Here is a 14,618-nt window from a genome sequence, read left to right on the forward strand (position 1 = left end):
CAGCAAAGTCACTACTTTGCATCATTCTACGCTTGGAAGGTTTTCCATGGGTGAAGCATGGGTGTTCTCACTCATCCACTCAGGGATATTGATCCAGTCCAAGATTTACCAAGACTGGTAAACCAGGGAATGTGTCAAAATGTTAATCAATCCCAGGGGAACTCAAAGAGGAGAAATATCTTTCTTCTCCTCATTGTTTTGTCTTGCTCATTCTTCACCACATTTAGAAAGAGGAAAAAACCTCTTAGGATTGTTTTTGCGCAGGAAGATCTACCTGCTTGCACAAATACAATCCTGCCTGCAAAGTATGCACCCTTGCACCATGGGGCAAGGATGTGTGCATTGGCGGTATGCAGTAGACTGTGCGCCAGCCCAGGCAGAGAGCAAGAATTTGCAATATATTGGTAAATATGATGTTCCCTTCATGCAGTTGTCTTGCTGTGTTGCGTAAAATATTGCTAAACTTGTCCTTCAGTTAGGATTGTGACAAGAAAAATGAGAGGGGAGGTAATTATGTTAATATTAAAGCATGTTAGAATGGATGACGAAATCTGTTGGAACTGTAAAAAATATTATCTTTATTTATAGGAAAAGCATAAACCCTCTTCGGAATTTTCAATCAATGACCTGGTGCCAACATTAATGGACATCATCTTCGGTGGATTAGAGACGGTCCCCATGATCATGACACATGGAATACTGTATCTTTTGAAACATCCAGATGTCCAGAGTATGTAACACAATATTTGGGTATAAACATCAGGGTCTCTCTATTTGAAATCATCTGCTATAAACAGAAACTACTCAAACTCTTCTATCCATTGTCTGTGCGCTTCTTTTCTTACAGTATCTTTTATTCAAACCATTTTCTTAATTTTCAAAATACAGAGAGAATACAAACAATACAAAAAACATATAATATAAAAAATGAGACCCTAATATAAATAGCATATCAGACATAGAGCAAATCAGTAATGAATGCAACTATTATGCAATTCCAAAGCTAAAAAAAAGTAATAATGATGTAAAAGGCATCTAAAACTTAATAGAACTCAATCTAATATGCTTGGAGATAAAAGTAACTACATGTATAGAAAACTGTAAGATTAATAATCATATTTGATGACTTTGGTTTCGTAGCAATATAGCAAAATAAGAAATGTAATAAAACAATGGATAAGGGTCTCAAAGAGAAATTCTGTCAGAAGGACAACAAACCGAAAAAGAAAAAAGAAAAGACAAAGAAAAAGAAAGAGAGAAAAAGGAGAGAGAAAGAGAACGCCATGTGTTAATAGTACCTAAAATAAAGAGAGATATTTCCAACAAAACAGACTCAAGAAAATAATAGTAAATAACAAATTATGTGGAAGCCATAAAAATATGCTAATGTATGCCAGAAAGACTCTGAGGGGGCAGGTGTCCTTGCAGAACAAGCTAAACTTTAAATTTTAACAAGGTAACCTTGATTGCTATTTTTAGAAGGCCTTACAAGTCCATATCTTAATCAGTTATATCGAAAGGAGGAGGCACGCCATGTGGGCCTGACATAATAAGAAGAATGGATAAAGAAAGAGATATATTAAAAATGTTAGAAAGTTCATCCAATAGTCACAAAGGTATTTACATGTGAAGAACATATGATCAAGAGTTCCTGCCACATCCTCGCAAGATCAACAAAGGTCAGAATCTAGAAGACGTAATTTAAACATTTTAGTAGAAGTCTAGTAGGGAAAATGTGCAGTATAGAAGTGTGTCTGGAAAAATATAGAAGTAAAACATTGTTATTGTCGCGGTTCTCAACGGTCTTACCCTCGCAGCGGAGAGGCGTAGGGGAACGGTCCTTGTTCCGACGGGTTCTGCTCTGGCCGAGGTAGGGGCGACCCCTTCCGGTAGCCACGGTGCTGTTTGGTATGAGCGAACCACTACAGTCCGTGCCCTCCAGAAGGAGTCCCAGAGGAAAAACCCCAGTAGGGTAAAAAACCTCCACAGGAACTCCCTGAAACGAAAGGAGGACACCAGGGTATTAGGACCGCAGTTCAGGAAGGCAGGAAAACAAAGCAAATCAGGAACAGACAGGATTCGCAGAAGGATATCAAATAGGAGCGTGACTATCACCAAGGAGTGTTGCAACGCAATGAACAGGCAGTTGGAATCCCCTTAAATACCCCTGGACAGGAAACAGGAAACAGGAAGTAGAACACCGCCATCTTGGATTGGGGAAAAGAAAACAGTAATGAATTAGGTATGTGTGTTAGACAATGCATGCTGGGTAGAGAGGAAGTGGTAAGCATGCTGGGAAGAGAAAAAAGGCAAGTATAAAGAACCCCCAGTGTAAGGGTTCGGTTTGTCCTAGGAACATCGGTAAGTGGTGGTGGGCAGGTGAATACATGCAAGAGAAATAAATGTTAAGCGCATAATGCGCTGTGTGCGGCCATGCCTGAAACCCCCTCGGGGTTTCAGGCTCTGCCGCGTCTGCCTTTAAGGCAGAACTTGAAAAAGGGGGAGCGGCGAGCGCCGTGACCCCCAGACCGGCTCCCTGGAGCCTTTATGGCCCTCGCCGGAGCCGCGGCGACCCCCGCGACCTGGGTGTCTGCCTCGGCGTCTACCGCGGCCCGGGCGTCGGCCGCGGCAAAATTAACGTGCCGCGGCAACCTGAGCCCGCGGCCGCAGCGAGCGCTGCGGTGTAACAGTATGCCCCCTCCCCGAGGCCCCGGGTTTGTGAGGGAAGAGCCGAAAAAAGCGGCGGATTAAAAGAGGAGCATGGACTGAAGAGGCATCCTCCCAGGAACACTCACTCAAAGGGTACCCCTTCCAATGAATAAGGTATTGGAGGCGCCCATGGAAAAATCGAGAGTCACAGACCTCCTGCACTTCGTATTCAGGCACATTGTCAACCAACAAAGGAGGGGGACAGGGCAACTGCCTATGAAAGAGATCAGGACGGTAAGGTTTCAGTTGCGAGACATGGAATACTGGGTGGATCTTCCATGTCCGAGGTAGGCGAAGACGCATGGACACTGGGTTGATCTTCTTGAGAATGAGAAAGGGACCATAAAAGCGGGGCTTGAATTTGTTTTGGGTGAGTCGGAGAGGTAGGAATCTAGAGGAGAGCCAGACCTTATCATGGACTTGATATAGAGGAGCCGCACAGCGTCTCCTATCTGCTATTGTCTTCATGCGGTACTTGGTGGACACAAGGTTAGAATGGATAATTCGCTGTATACCCCGTAGCTGTCGAACGAAAGAGGAGATGGCGGGAAGGTTGGAGTTGTCTCTCAGGGGAGTTGGGAAGGCCCTGGGATGGAAACCATAGGAGCCATAGAAAGGAGAGACTTTAGAGGCACTGTGTAGAGAGTTATTATAGGAGAATTCGGCAAGCGGTAAGTAGGGAGCCCAATTACTTTGTGTAGCGTTACAGAAGCTACGTAAGTACTGCTCGAGACCCTGATTGAGTCGTTCTGTTTGTCCATTGGTTTGAGGGTGGAACCCGGATGACAAGGCCACCTGGATCCCCAAGATCTTGCAGAATTGGTTCCAGAAACGGGAGATATATTGGGGACCTCTGTCTGATATAATAACTTGGGGTAGCCCATGTAGCCTGAAAATTTCTTGAGTAAAGACCTGACTTAACTCCTTTGCCGTGGGTAACTTTCTCAAGGCCGTGAAGTGGGCCATCTTGGTGAAGGAGTCCACAGTTACCATTATGACGTGGTTTCCCATTGAGGAAGGTAAGGCGCACATAAAATCGGTGGATATGGTAAGCCATGGGCCTGGGGGAACCGGTAATGGGCGGAGTAAGCCCACAGGTCTGGTTCGGGGTGTCTTGGCTTGAGCACATGTAGGACAGGATAACACATATGCCTCAGTGTCAGCCTTGAGAGTTGGCCACCAGAAAGAGCGAAGCAAAAGATCTTGAGTCGCTTTCACTCCTCGATGACCCGCAATAGGAGAATCATGGCACATGTGTAAGGCTTCGATTTGCACTGTTTTAGTGGGTAAAAACAGGGCCTTATCATGATAATAGTAGTCATGATCTATGTGCAGCTGTGGACGTAACCTCTTTAGTTCTGTTTCGTGTAGACGGGCATATTCAGACTTAACTTGATCTAAAAAGGTCTGTGCTACCCCTATGATTTTATTGTTGTCGAATAAGTTTTGAACCGCGGAATCACCGCACCCAGGATAACGTCGGGACAGGGCATCCGCCAGGATGTTCTGAGAACCAGGGATGTAGGTGATATAGAAATCATACTGGCTGAAGAAGAAGGCCCATCGAGCTTGCCGGCTATTTTGGCACTGGAAATTTCTTAAACACTGTAGATTTCTATGATCGGTCCGGGCTTCGAAGGGCTCCTTTGATCCCATCAAAAAGTGTCTCCATTCAGTGCACGCGACCTTTAAGGCGAGTAATTCGCGTTCTAGCACGGAATAGTTTCGCTCAGAATCAGATAGAATGTGGGATAGATAGAATACAGGGTGTTCTAGGTCATCATCGTCTTGTCTTTGTAACAAGGCAGCCCCAATGGCTCTTTCTGAGGCGTCTGTGACAACAATGAATTGTTTGCTAGTGTCTGGGTGTCGAAGAATAGGGGCTTGACTAAAGGCTTTCTTTAAGTCCTGAAAAGCTGACTCAGCGCCTGGTGTCCAACAAAAACCTTTCTTTAGGTGTTCCTTTTTGAGGGTTTGAGTAATGAAGCTGGTTCTCTGGGCAAAGTCTGCTATGAACTGCCGGTAGAAGTTGGCTAGTCCCAGAAAACATTGAGTCTCCTTGATGGAAGAAGGAGATGGCCAGTTCAATATAGCCTGTACTTTGTCTGAGTCCATGGCAATTCCGGTTTGGTCTATACAGTATCCCAAATATTTCACTTCTATCTGATCAAATTCGCATTTTTCAGGCTTACAGAACAAATGATGTTGTCGGAGTCTTTCTAAGACTTGGCGGACGTGTTTGGAATGTTCCTCTGGATGAACCGAATAAATTAGGATATCGTCAAGATACACTACCACTGTTTGTTGCAAAAGATCAGAAAAGATAGAATCCATGAATCTTTGAAAGATGGACGGGGCATTAGTGAGTCCGAAGGGCATTACTCTATATTCGTAGTGACCAAAAGGTGTTCTAAAGGCGGTCTTCCACTCATCACCTTCTCTGACTCTTAGCAGATGATAGGCTCCTCAGAGATCCAGCTTAGTGAACCTCTTGGCTCCTCTGACTGCTTCTAAGATATCTTTGATGAGGGGTAGCGGATACCGGTCTTTGATAGTGATCCTGTTTAACCCTCTGAAGTCGATACAGGGACGCAGGTCTTTGGTTTTCTTTGGTACAAAGAAAAGAGGAGCCCCGGCGGGTGAAGAAGAGGGAGTTATTAACCCACTTTGTAGATTCTCATCTAGGTACTCCTTCAGAATTTGTTTCTCTGGTTCGGTGAGGGAGTACATCCGCCCAAAAGGAACTACAGTGTCTGGCTCTAAAGAAATGGCACAGTCGTATTCTCTGTGGGGTGGCAATTCAGGTCTTTCTGGCTTCTGGAATACATCGATATAGTCCTGATACTGTCTGGGAACTCCCTGTAGAACATTAATGGATCCTCCCACCTGGGCAGGTGCTGTTGAGAGACTTTTTGGGGACCAATAATCCCCGGCCGGATAGCAATGGTGTTGACAAAAATGGGAGGATAACGAAATTTGTTTTTTGTTTCCCAGTTGATGTAAGGATTGTGCCGTGTAAGTCATGGAATTCCCAGGATCATGACATGGTGTGGTGATGAGATTAAGTCAAACGAGAGAATTTCCTGATGTTTACCGAACTGTAAACAGAAAGTAGGGGTGGTGTATTGTACCGGTCCAGAGGCCAAGAGTGACCCATCAACAGTATGTACCTGTTCTGGTATTTCTTTGGGTATTTGTGTTATTTGTTGTTCTTTGGCCCAGGTTTCATCTAAATATAGGCCACTGGCTCCGCAATCCAATAAAGCCAAAGTTCTTGCTTCGCGGCCATCAGTTAAATGGAGGATAACTGGTAAGAGAAAAAGAGCAGTTCCTTCCTCCCTGGAAGAGCAAATAGAAGGTATATCACGATATCCCTCCTCACCCTTCTTACATGGGACGGGAGTTGGCGTTTCCCAAGGGCTTGGTTGGACGAATGGGGCAGGCGCGAATTAGGTGACCAGCTGCACCACAATATAGGCAAAGCCCCTTCCTTCGTCTATGTTCCCTTTCGCTGGCGGATAGAGGTCCGCGAGCTGTGTCAATCTGCATGGGCTCTTCCTCGGTATTCCCTTTGAATTCAGGGCGGGCTTCCTCGGAACGATGGGCGAAGGGACGAGATGGTACTGAGTGAAAAGGCAAACGACTCTTCTTTTTCTCCATTCGTCGTTCATTTAACCGATACTCTATAGTTAGTGCTTGGTCCATCAACCCTTTGAGGTTTTCTATCCTGGCAGAATGTACTAGTTCATCTTTGATGTCCTCTCTTAGACCTCTACGGAAGAGTGTCACCAAGGTACGTTCCACCCAGGTTGTTTCTGCAGCTAATTGTCTGAAACGGGTGATGTATTGTAATACATCCTGACTCCCTTGTTGGACTTCGCAAAGAGCCTCTTCTGCTGACGCCTCGAGTCCAGGGCGTTCAAACATCTGTTTAAAAGTAGTGATAAAGGTGGAATAATTAGATAGACAGGGATCGTTTCTGGTTACTAGAGGTGTGGCCCAGGCCAAGGCTGGTCCTGATAAGGCACTAATCAAATACCCCACCTTGGTCTTATCTTGTACAAATTGCGAGGGGCGAAAGGCAAAGTACACCGTTAAGGCATCCAGGAATTCTTTTAATGTGGTGGGATCCCCGGAAAATCGAGGTGTAGAGGCGGCTACTGCAGGGACATCTGTGGTCCTGGAGGCAAAGGTTTGTCGATAAACAGTATTCTCAGTACGTAATTGCTGGAGTTCTTGAGCCTGTTGTTGTATCGTCGCCAGCAGGTCCTGGTTAGTAGGTTCCGTGTTTACCACTGGGTTATCCATAGTTCCGGACTGCAACAGGAATTGTGGGCGTTGCAATCTGTCGCGGTTTTTTCAACGGTCTTACCCTCGCAGCGGAGAGGCGTAGGGGAACGGTCCTTGTTCCGACGGGTTCTGCTCTGGCCGAGGTAGGGGCGACCCCTTCCGGTAGCCACGGTGCTGTTTGGTATGAGCGAACCACTACAGTCCGTGCCCTCCAGAAGGAGTCCCAGAGGAAAAACCCCAGTAGGGTAAAAAACCTCCACAGGAACTCCCTGAAACGAAAGGAGGACACCAGGGTATTAGGACCGCAGTTCAGGAAGGCAGGAAAACAAAGCAAATCAGGAACAGACAGGATTCGCAGAAGGATATCAAATAGGAGCGTGACTATCACCAAGGAGTGTTGCAACGCAATGAACAGGCAGTTGGAATCCCCTTAAATACCCCTGGACAGGAAACAGGAAACAGGAAGTAGAACACCGCCATCTTGGATTGGGGAAAAGAAAACAGTAATGAATTAGGTATGTGTGTTAGACAATGCATGCTGGGTAGAGAGGAAGTGGTAAGCATGCTGGGAAGAGAAAAAAGGCAAGTATAAAGAACCCCCAGTGTAAGGGTTCGGTTTGTCCTAGGAACATCGGTAAGTGGTGGTGGGCAGGTGAATACATGCAAGAGAAATAAATGTTAAGCGCATAATGCGCTGTGTGCGGCCATGCCTGAAACCCCCTCGGGGTTTCAGGCTCTGCCGCGTCTGCCTTTAAGGCAGAACTTGAAAAAGGGGGAGCGGCGAGCGCCGTGACCCCCAGACCGGCTCCCTGGAGCCTTTATGGCCCTCGCCGGAGCCGCGGCGACACCCGCGACCTGGGTGTCTGCCTCGGCGTCTACCGCGGCCCGGGCGTCGGCCGCGGCAAAATTAACGTGCCGCGCCGCGGCAACCTGAGCCCGCGGCCGCAGCGAGCGCTGCGGTGTAACAGTTATTGAGAATTTTAGAGGAAATGTTTTCCCATATCTCATCAGGAAGCGAAGGGAGATTTGCCTTTTGAAGATAGATTGACCAGCATTTTTTGATTGTTGAAACAGAAGTCACCTTTGCGTTCCACAGGATTTTGTATATTTATTAAGCAACAGCACCTCCTTTGTTCAACTACTGGAAAAAGCAAAGAAAGTTTGAAGAAGATAGTTAACAATGTTTTTGAGATTTTAGCTTTAATCTTTAAGAAACTATAAATCCATGTTTGATAAGGAATATTTGTTTTGCAATGGGGCAAGGGATATGGGTAAGCTATCTTCCATCAAATCAGGCACCAAACAGGACCCATATCAGCCAAAACTTCAGTAAAAAGCTCTGAATTATTCCATAAGGAGCTAGCTGACAAAGTAGACAATGAAGATGTTAAAGTATTGTCTAAAAGCTTAAAAGCTATAAGTTAAAAGGTAAATCAAACAAGTTCATAACCAGAGCTGAAAATGAAGGGTATGGGGATATTAGATGATTCTTACTTAGAAGCCATTGATGAACCATAACAAATGAGAAATCGAGCCACAAATATCCTTGAGCTATAAAAAACGCTGTTTGAGATATTCCAGTTTGGGAAGTCACAAAGTCCCATTGGACAAGGAAGTTTACATTTTTTAAGATTGATTCTAGGTTTTTATTTAAACCACAAAAAGTTAGATGTTAGTTTATCTAAAATAGAGGAAAAAGTTAGAGACAGGTAAATAGGAAGCATCATAAGCAAAACATTTACAAGAGGAGTAATCATAATTTTTATAGTTTCCAATCTTCCCCACTAGGTTATACAGTTTGGTGACCAAGAGAATTACTGGTCTCTGATCCTATCTAAAAACATTTGTTCATTAACTGCAATTGATTTCCGTCAAATTTTAAGAAAACTATATGCCAAGATATTTAATCATTTGCGTTTGCCATGAAAGGCCCATTTGTCCAGTACAAGAAAAAACACAGTGAACGTTAAGAGTCATAATCTCTGTCTTATCTCTATTTAGTGAGTATCCATAGTGTACCATGTAAGACTGAATCAAAGAGAGGAGATTAGGAATTGCTAAATCAGGATCTTCAGAAACAATTAAAATGTCATCTGCATATTAGGCTGTCTTAAATGTGTGTGAGCCATAGGTAACACCACTAATCTCAGAGGAATTGTTAACCATCACTAATAACAGATCAATCACCAAACGAAATAGTAATGGAGAAAATGGGCAGCCTTCATGCGTACCTTAAAATAAAGAGAATGACGAAGAAAGGGAACAGTTGACCCTTATCCTCGCAGTGGGATTCACAGATAGGGACATAACTATTGAAGATTTTATTTTACCCAAGTACAGGTATTTACCCAAGTTATACCTTTCCAAAATAGCTTTATGTAAATGCCAGTAAACTTTATTGAAAGCCTTTTGAGCATCTGAGGCTATTGCAACAGTGACTGGGGAATTGATCAGAGAGGCTTTTTAAATCTCATGGCAAAAAAGACTAGATTTATCACAAGCAAATCTACCTTTAATAAACCCAGATGGCGAGTGATGCACTAATTTGGTAATCACAGATTCCAAAAGGTTTGCTAAAATCTTTGCATAAATCTTAGCTTCCATATTTAATAGGGAGATATGTCTATCATTTTTAGGATCGAAGTGGTAATTTCTCTCTTTAGGACTCACCATTCTGGTAGTTTCTGTTGCTGAACCAGAGACAGCTCATGATGTAGCAAAATATCGATAAGGATTCTAAAGAAGGTAAGATAGTATCAGAAGTGGACTTATACATTTCAATTGGAAATCCATCTGGCCCAGGTGCCTTACCTCCAGGAAGGAGTTTAATTGTTTGTACAATTTCTTCTCTCCCAATCAGTTCATTAAGAGAATTATTCTCCTTGTTTTAAAGGGATTTCTTCGAAATATGACCCAAGACATTTGTGCATGTATTAATCAATCTTTGGGGTATAAATAGCTGCATAATAGTTCCTAAAAATCTCCAATATCACTGCTGTTTTAGTTTTAACAGTTCCTTGAGGATCTTTAAGTGTGCTATAAGTGAATTATTGTCTTTAAATTCAAGAAATGCATCTAAGGACTTACTTGCTTTGTTCAGATAGAAACGTTTCTTTCTTTTTTGAGGTGAAACCGTTTCTTAGTGTACTCTTTTACTCACAATAGAATTATATTTATATTTAAGCCATTTAATTTCTGTCAGTAAAGTGGAATCTTTTGATTGTCTATTACGAGTAGTGTTAATCTTAATTGATTTATCAAGAGACAGCAGAGAAGCCTTAATATCCTTATTTGTCTTAGACATCCGGCTAATATAGTGTCCCCAAACCGTACATTTGAAAGCATCCCAAAGAGTTAGTGGAGAAGTGATCGAACTAGTATTTTGTTTCAATAAATGAGAGATCTCCTTATGTGATCATAATCTATCTTCTTCAAAGTCTAACAGTTTTATATTCATTCTCCAGGTGCTCTGAATGGGTGGCGTGGACAAGAACCTAAAAGATACAGTAGGGCAGCATAGTCAGATACTAGAATCATTTTTATTAAGGAGTCAAGAATATCTTGAGTCAGTCCAGGATTCAACAAGATATAATCAATCTTGGAAAAGGAGTTATGTGGAGAAGAAAAGAACGTGAAATCACTGCCTGTAGGATTTTCTAATCTCCATCCACCTAGTATGTTGTGGGTGTTATAAGCATTAGGCATCACCTTATGGGCCCTTGGAGGTCTGTAATGAAAAGCAGGACATCGATTGAGAAGAATATCCATGGGGAGATCAAAATCTCCTCCTACAAAGGATTTTTCTGACTTTGGTAAAGCATTAACACCCTCATTACGGGTTCGGGGGTTTCTGGGCAAGACCGCCATGCAAAATGGCAGCATTATACTGCCAGTGGTGGCGGTATAGCAACAGCTGCATTACAAGTCACAAAGCACAAACCGCCCAAAAACAGACACAAAACCAACACCACAAAGCTAACCCATGACAAAAGAGTGACTGAGCAACCAGCGCCCCACCACATTGAGACCATTCCGATCCCTATATTAAAAGGCAACCTCGAGCACAGCGGAACATGCATGACGGTAACCGATGACGTTCCGCATCGCGGCAGAACAACAAGGCACTGCCAAAAGAAACCAACACCACATTGGAAAGTTTGAATATCCCACACCTGAAACTCATATATACACCACGCACATGCCACAATATAACACCCTCACACACACACAACCACAATCCCTTGCAACAACTACATGCAGCCACAGACACACGTGACACAAAGCACACCCCAAACACATATCACACAGCACACATTGCACAAATCAACACCACAGGACACCAGCATCCACAGCCACATAACCACACACTTCACACTGCATCCAACATGCACACCATGTACCCACCCCACAACATGTCACTTCAGAAGCACCTACTGTTGACCGACAATAAGTTGCGGGTCATGGTGGACGAGATCTTCAGAGTAGAGCCACAGCTCATGGGAGTCCAGGTACAGCAGACATCGATAGCCAAGAAGAATGAGTTATGGCAGAGGATCGTCAAAAGGTCAACACAGTTGGCACCTACCCACGCACAAGGGAGGACATCAGGAAAAGGTGGAACGACCTCAGGGGAAAGGTCCGTTCCACGGTGTTGTGGCACCAGATTGCCCAGAACAACACTGGTGATAGGCCCCCACCTCCTCACCTCCAGTTGACATCCTGGGAGGAGATGGTATTGGACATCATAAAACCCAAGGGCCTGACTGGCATCAGCAGAGGACTCGACACTGGTAAGTCATCAATACCCTCACAGCACCAACCACCCCGGCCCAGCTGGCCAACCCACCAGCCCCCAACCTCCACAACCCACAACACTGCACCCGTCACAAACACCCCAACCCCCTCCTCTGCATGCCACACTACCCCCCTCCTACCATCCCTACCTACACACTCCTGATGCACGGATGACAACCACAATGTGAAAAACCACAACTCCCACAATCCAGCACAACCCACACAGTAACACACCACAGACCCTCTGCACAGTGGAACCGCTGAATGGATCAACCATACCACAGCCCACACCTCCTGGCTTCTACGACTTCCTCCCAAATTATGACACTGACAGCAATTCAGCCACAATCCACAACCCCCATGCCACATGGAAACCATGCCATAAACCCCTACACAAAATCAATGTCTGCAGTGCAGCAGCTGTCATTGCCATCACTGGGAAGCAAGTCAAGTCACAGCATGCATCACAACACGGGCCTAACAACTAGAGTTACACTACTAATAAATAGCGTTTCCATCCACAAGTACCCCTGCCACACTGCAGAGGATGCCAGACACAAACAGCCCTCCCAGGATGAAGGCCCCACTGGATGTCAGGATCAGGACGACTTGCCTGGGCCATCTGGGGTCACTGGACAATCCACACATGGCAGACCCACCCTGGACACACTGGACACCCCTACCCATGTGGCAACAACACCACAGCCAGCCCCTGAAACCCAACCTATGCCCTAGGGACATCACAATCAGAGGTGTTCCCCATAGTATTGAGGCCAGAGTCATGGGCACACACCCCAGACAAAGAAGGCATGGCTGCCACTGGGAGTGGGCACAGTGTGCCAGGGGCACAGGCACAGGGGGCCAGGGGTAGTAGGAAGGGAACCGTGTTCCAGGGCTTGGGCAAGCCACACCAATTGACTGCCCAGGAGGCCGTCAACCAAGTCCTGGGTGTATATCAACAGACCAAGGACACAGTGGCCCAGATCCTTGCTACAAAGCAGGAGACTCTGAGGCTGCAAGGGGCATACCATCAGGAGTCCATGCAACAGTGACAGGCCCACAATCCACCATGGCCTCCATAGCAGGGGTGCTCAAGGACCTGACCACTGTCATGTGTGAGTCCACCACCCAACAGCAGGCCCCTTCCACTGGCCACATCCCATTAGAGCCCTCCACGTCAGCGGCAACCAGTGACAATGAGGGCCCGCCTCAGGATTCACAGCACACCAGCACCCTTACCCCTGTAGCTGAGGAACCCCCATGCAAGCAAGGACGTCCAACTAGACATCCAGCCGGACATGATGCCCAGACCAAGACCACCATCAAGAAGTGACCCTCTCCTGAACATTCTCCCATGTGCGCGACTGAGACACCCTGTCAACTGTCCACTCTCACATCTCTTTTCCCATGGCCAGCAGACTGGACCTGGACTACCCACAGCTGGCCTCACCACTCTGATGATCTCAACCACCATGACCTCACTCATCACCCCTTTCACTTGTCAATCCCAAATAAACACCAATTAAGCACAGTTACTGCCTCTGTCTTTCATTGTCATAAGTACAAATGGAACTGACAAGACATGTGAAAATGGCAATCCATCGCCCAGCACATGCATGGGAGGGTGACAGGGGGAACAAAATGCAGGGAGGTCAATCGTGAAGCAGCAAGTGACTAGAGATATGTGTCAAGGGAAGCAACAGGCCAGGCAAGGACCAGAGTTCACCACTACAATGTCCTGAAAGTAGAGCAAGACAGAGACAACAATCACTGTATGAGTCCCAGTTGCCAACTAATCACAAATTCATGGTAGGAACAGGTATCCAAGGCAGATATGCCAGTCCAGTCCATGACCATATGTCCAGTAACAACACACAAAAATAACACCTACCAATCCAATGGTCCCACCCGCAAAGCACCCAGTGCCAGACCTGACCCCATACCTACTGCCAACAACAACAATGTTGCTCTGTCACCCAATGTTGACTCCCAGAATAGATGCTGCAGTGATGCAACAACCCAGTGTGGCACACACACAGCACATGAACTGGCAGCTCAGTGTATTGTTCATACTCGTTGATGGCATTAGTGCATCAGCACAACAGCTGCTTGACTATGGGCCTCACCTGCACACTGAGACAACCTGAGTCATGGGCACATGTCACCCCCCCCCCCAACCCACCCAGATGCAGAGCTGCAACCAATACCGTCAGTGGTCATAGACAACAGGTGGTGGCAGGGACAAGGCAGACAGTTGTATAGGACACATACCAAACAGTTGTCACATACCTGCATCTCAGCCGAAGTAATGTTGAATCATCCCTGGAGTCAGTTGCATCCTCATCATTCTCCTCTGCATCACTCCCCATGTGCCCTTTATCAGCCACTGGTACAGCTACCTCCTCCTCCACATCCAGCAATGGAATCTGATGCCTCAGGGCCAGATTGTGTAGCATGCAGCAGGCCACAATGATATGGCACACCTTCTGTGGTTTGTTGAGCAGGGCACCCCTGGAGACATGCAGACACCAGAACCTGGCTTTCAGCATGCCAAAGTACCTCTCAATTACCTGTCTTGTATGACCATGGGCCTCATCGTAACGGTCCCCTGCAGCTGAAGTTGGATGCCTCACAGGTGTCAGGAGCCAGGGCGGGTTGGGATAGCCAGAGTCACCAGTGTGCACAGAGGGAAGAGGCATTTCAAGATCAGGAGGATGATAGGGCAGGGGCACAAGAGTGCAGAGAGCTGAGGGGCACACATATGCAGGGGTACATACCGATGAGCCAGGCCCGGTCTCTCTGGAGTGGTGCCATCATGTGTGGGA

The 14,618-nt window shown here is 45.9% G+C and overlaps 1 protein-coding gene across 1 annotated transcript in view; it reads left to right on the forward strand.

The window, feature by feature from the left end:
• LOC138259676 (cytochrome P450 2G1-like) overlaps positions 1-14,618 on the forward strand; it is a 698,383-nt gene that overhangs the window by 541,401 nt on the left and 142,364 nt on the right. Inside the window, exon 6 of the mRNA XM_069207550.1 lies at positions 589-730. Within this exon, the coding sequence (XP_069063651.1) occupies positions 589-730 (142 nt within the window). The remainder of the gene's footprint in view (positions 1-588; positions 731-14,618) is intronic.

Source organism: Pleurodeles waltl, chromosome 9 (assembly GCF_031143425.1).
Source record: "Pleurodeles waltl isolate 20211129_DDA chromosome 9, aPleWal1.hap1.20221129, whole genome shotgun sequence".
Classification (NCBI taxonomy): Eukaryota; Metazoa; Chordata; class Amphibia; order Caudata; family Salamandridae; genus Pleurodeles; species Pleurodeles waltl.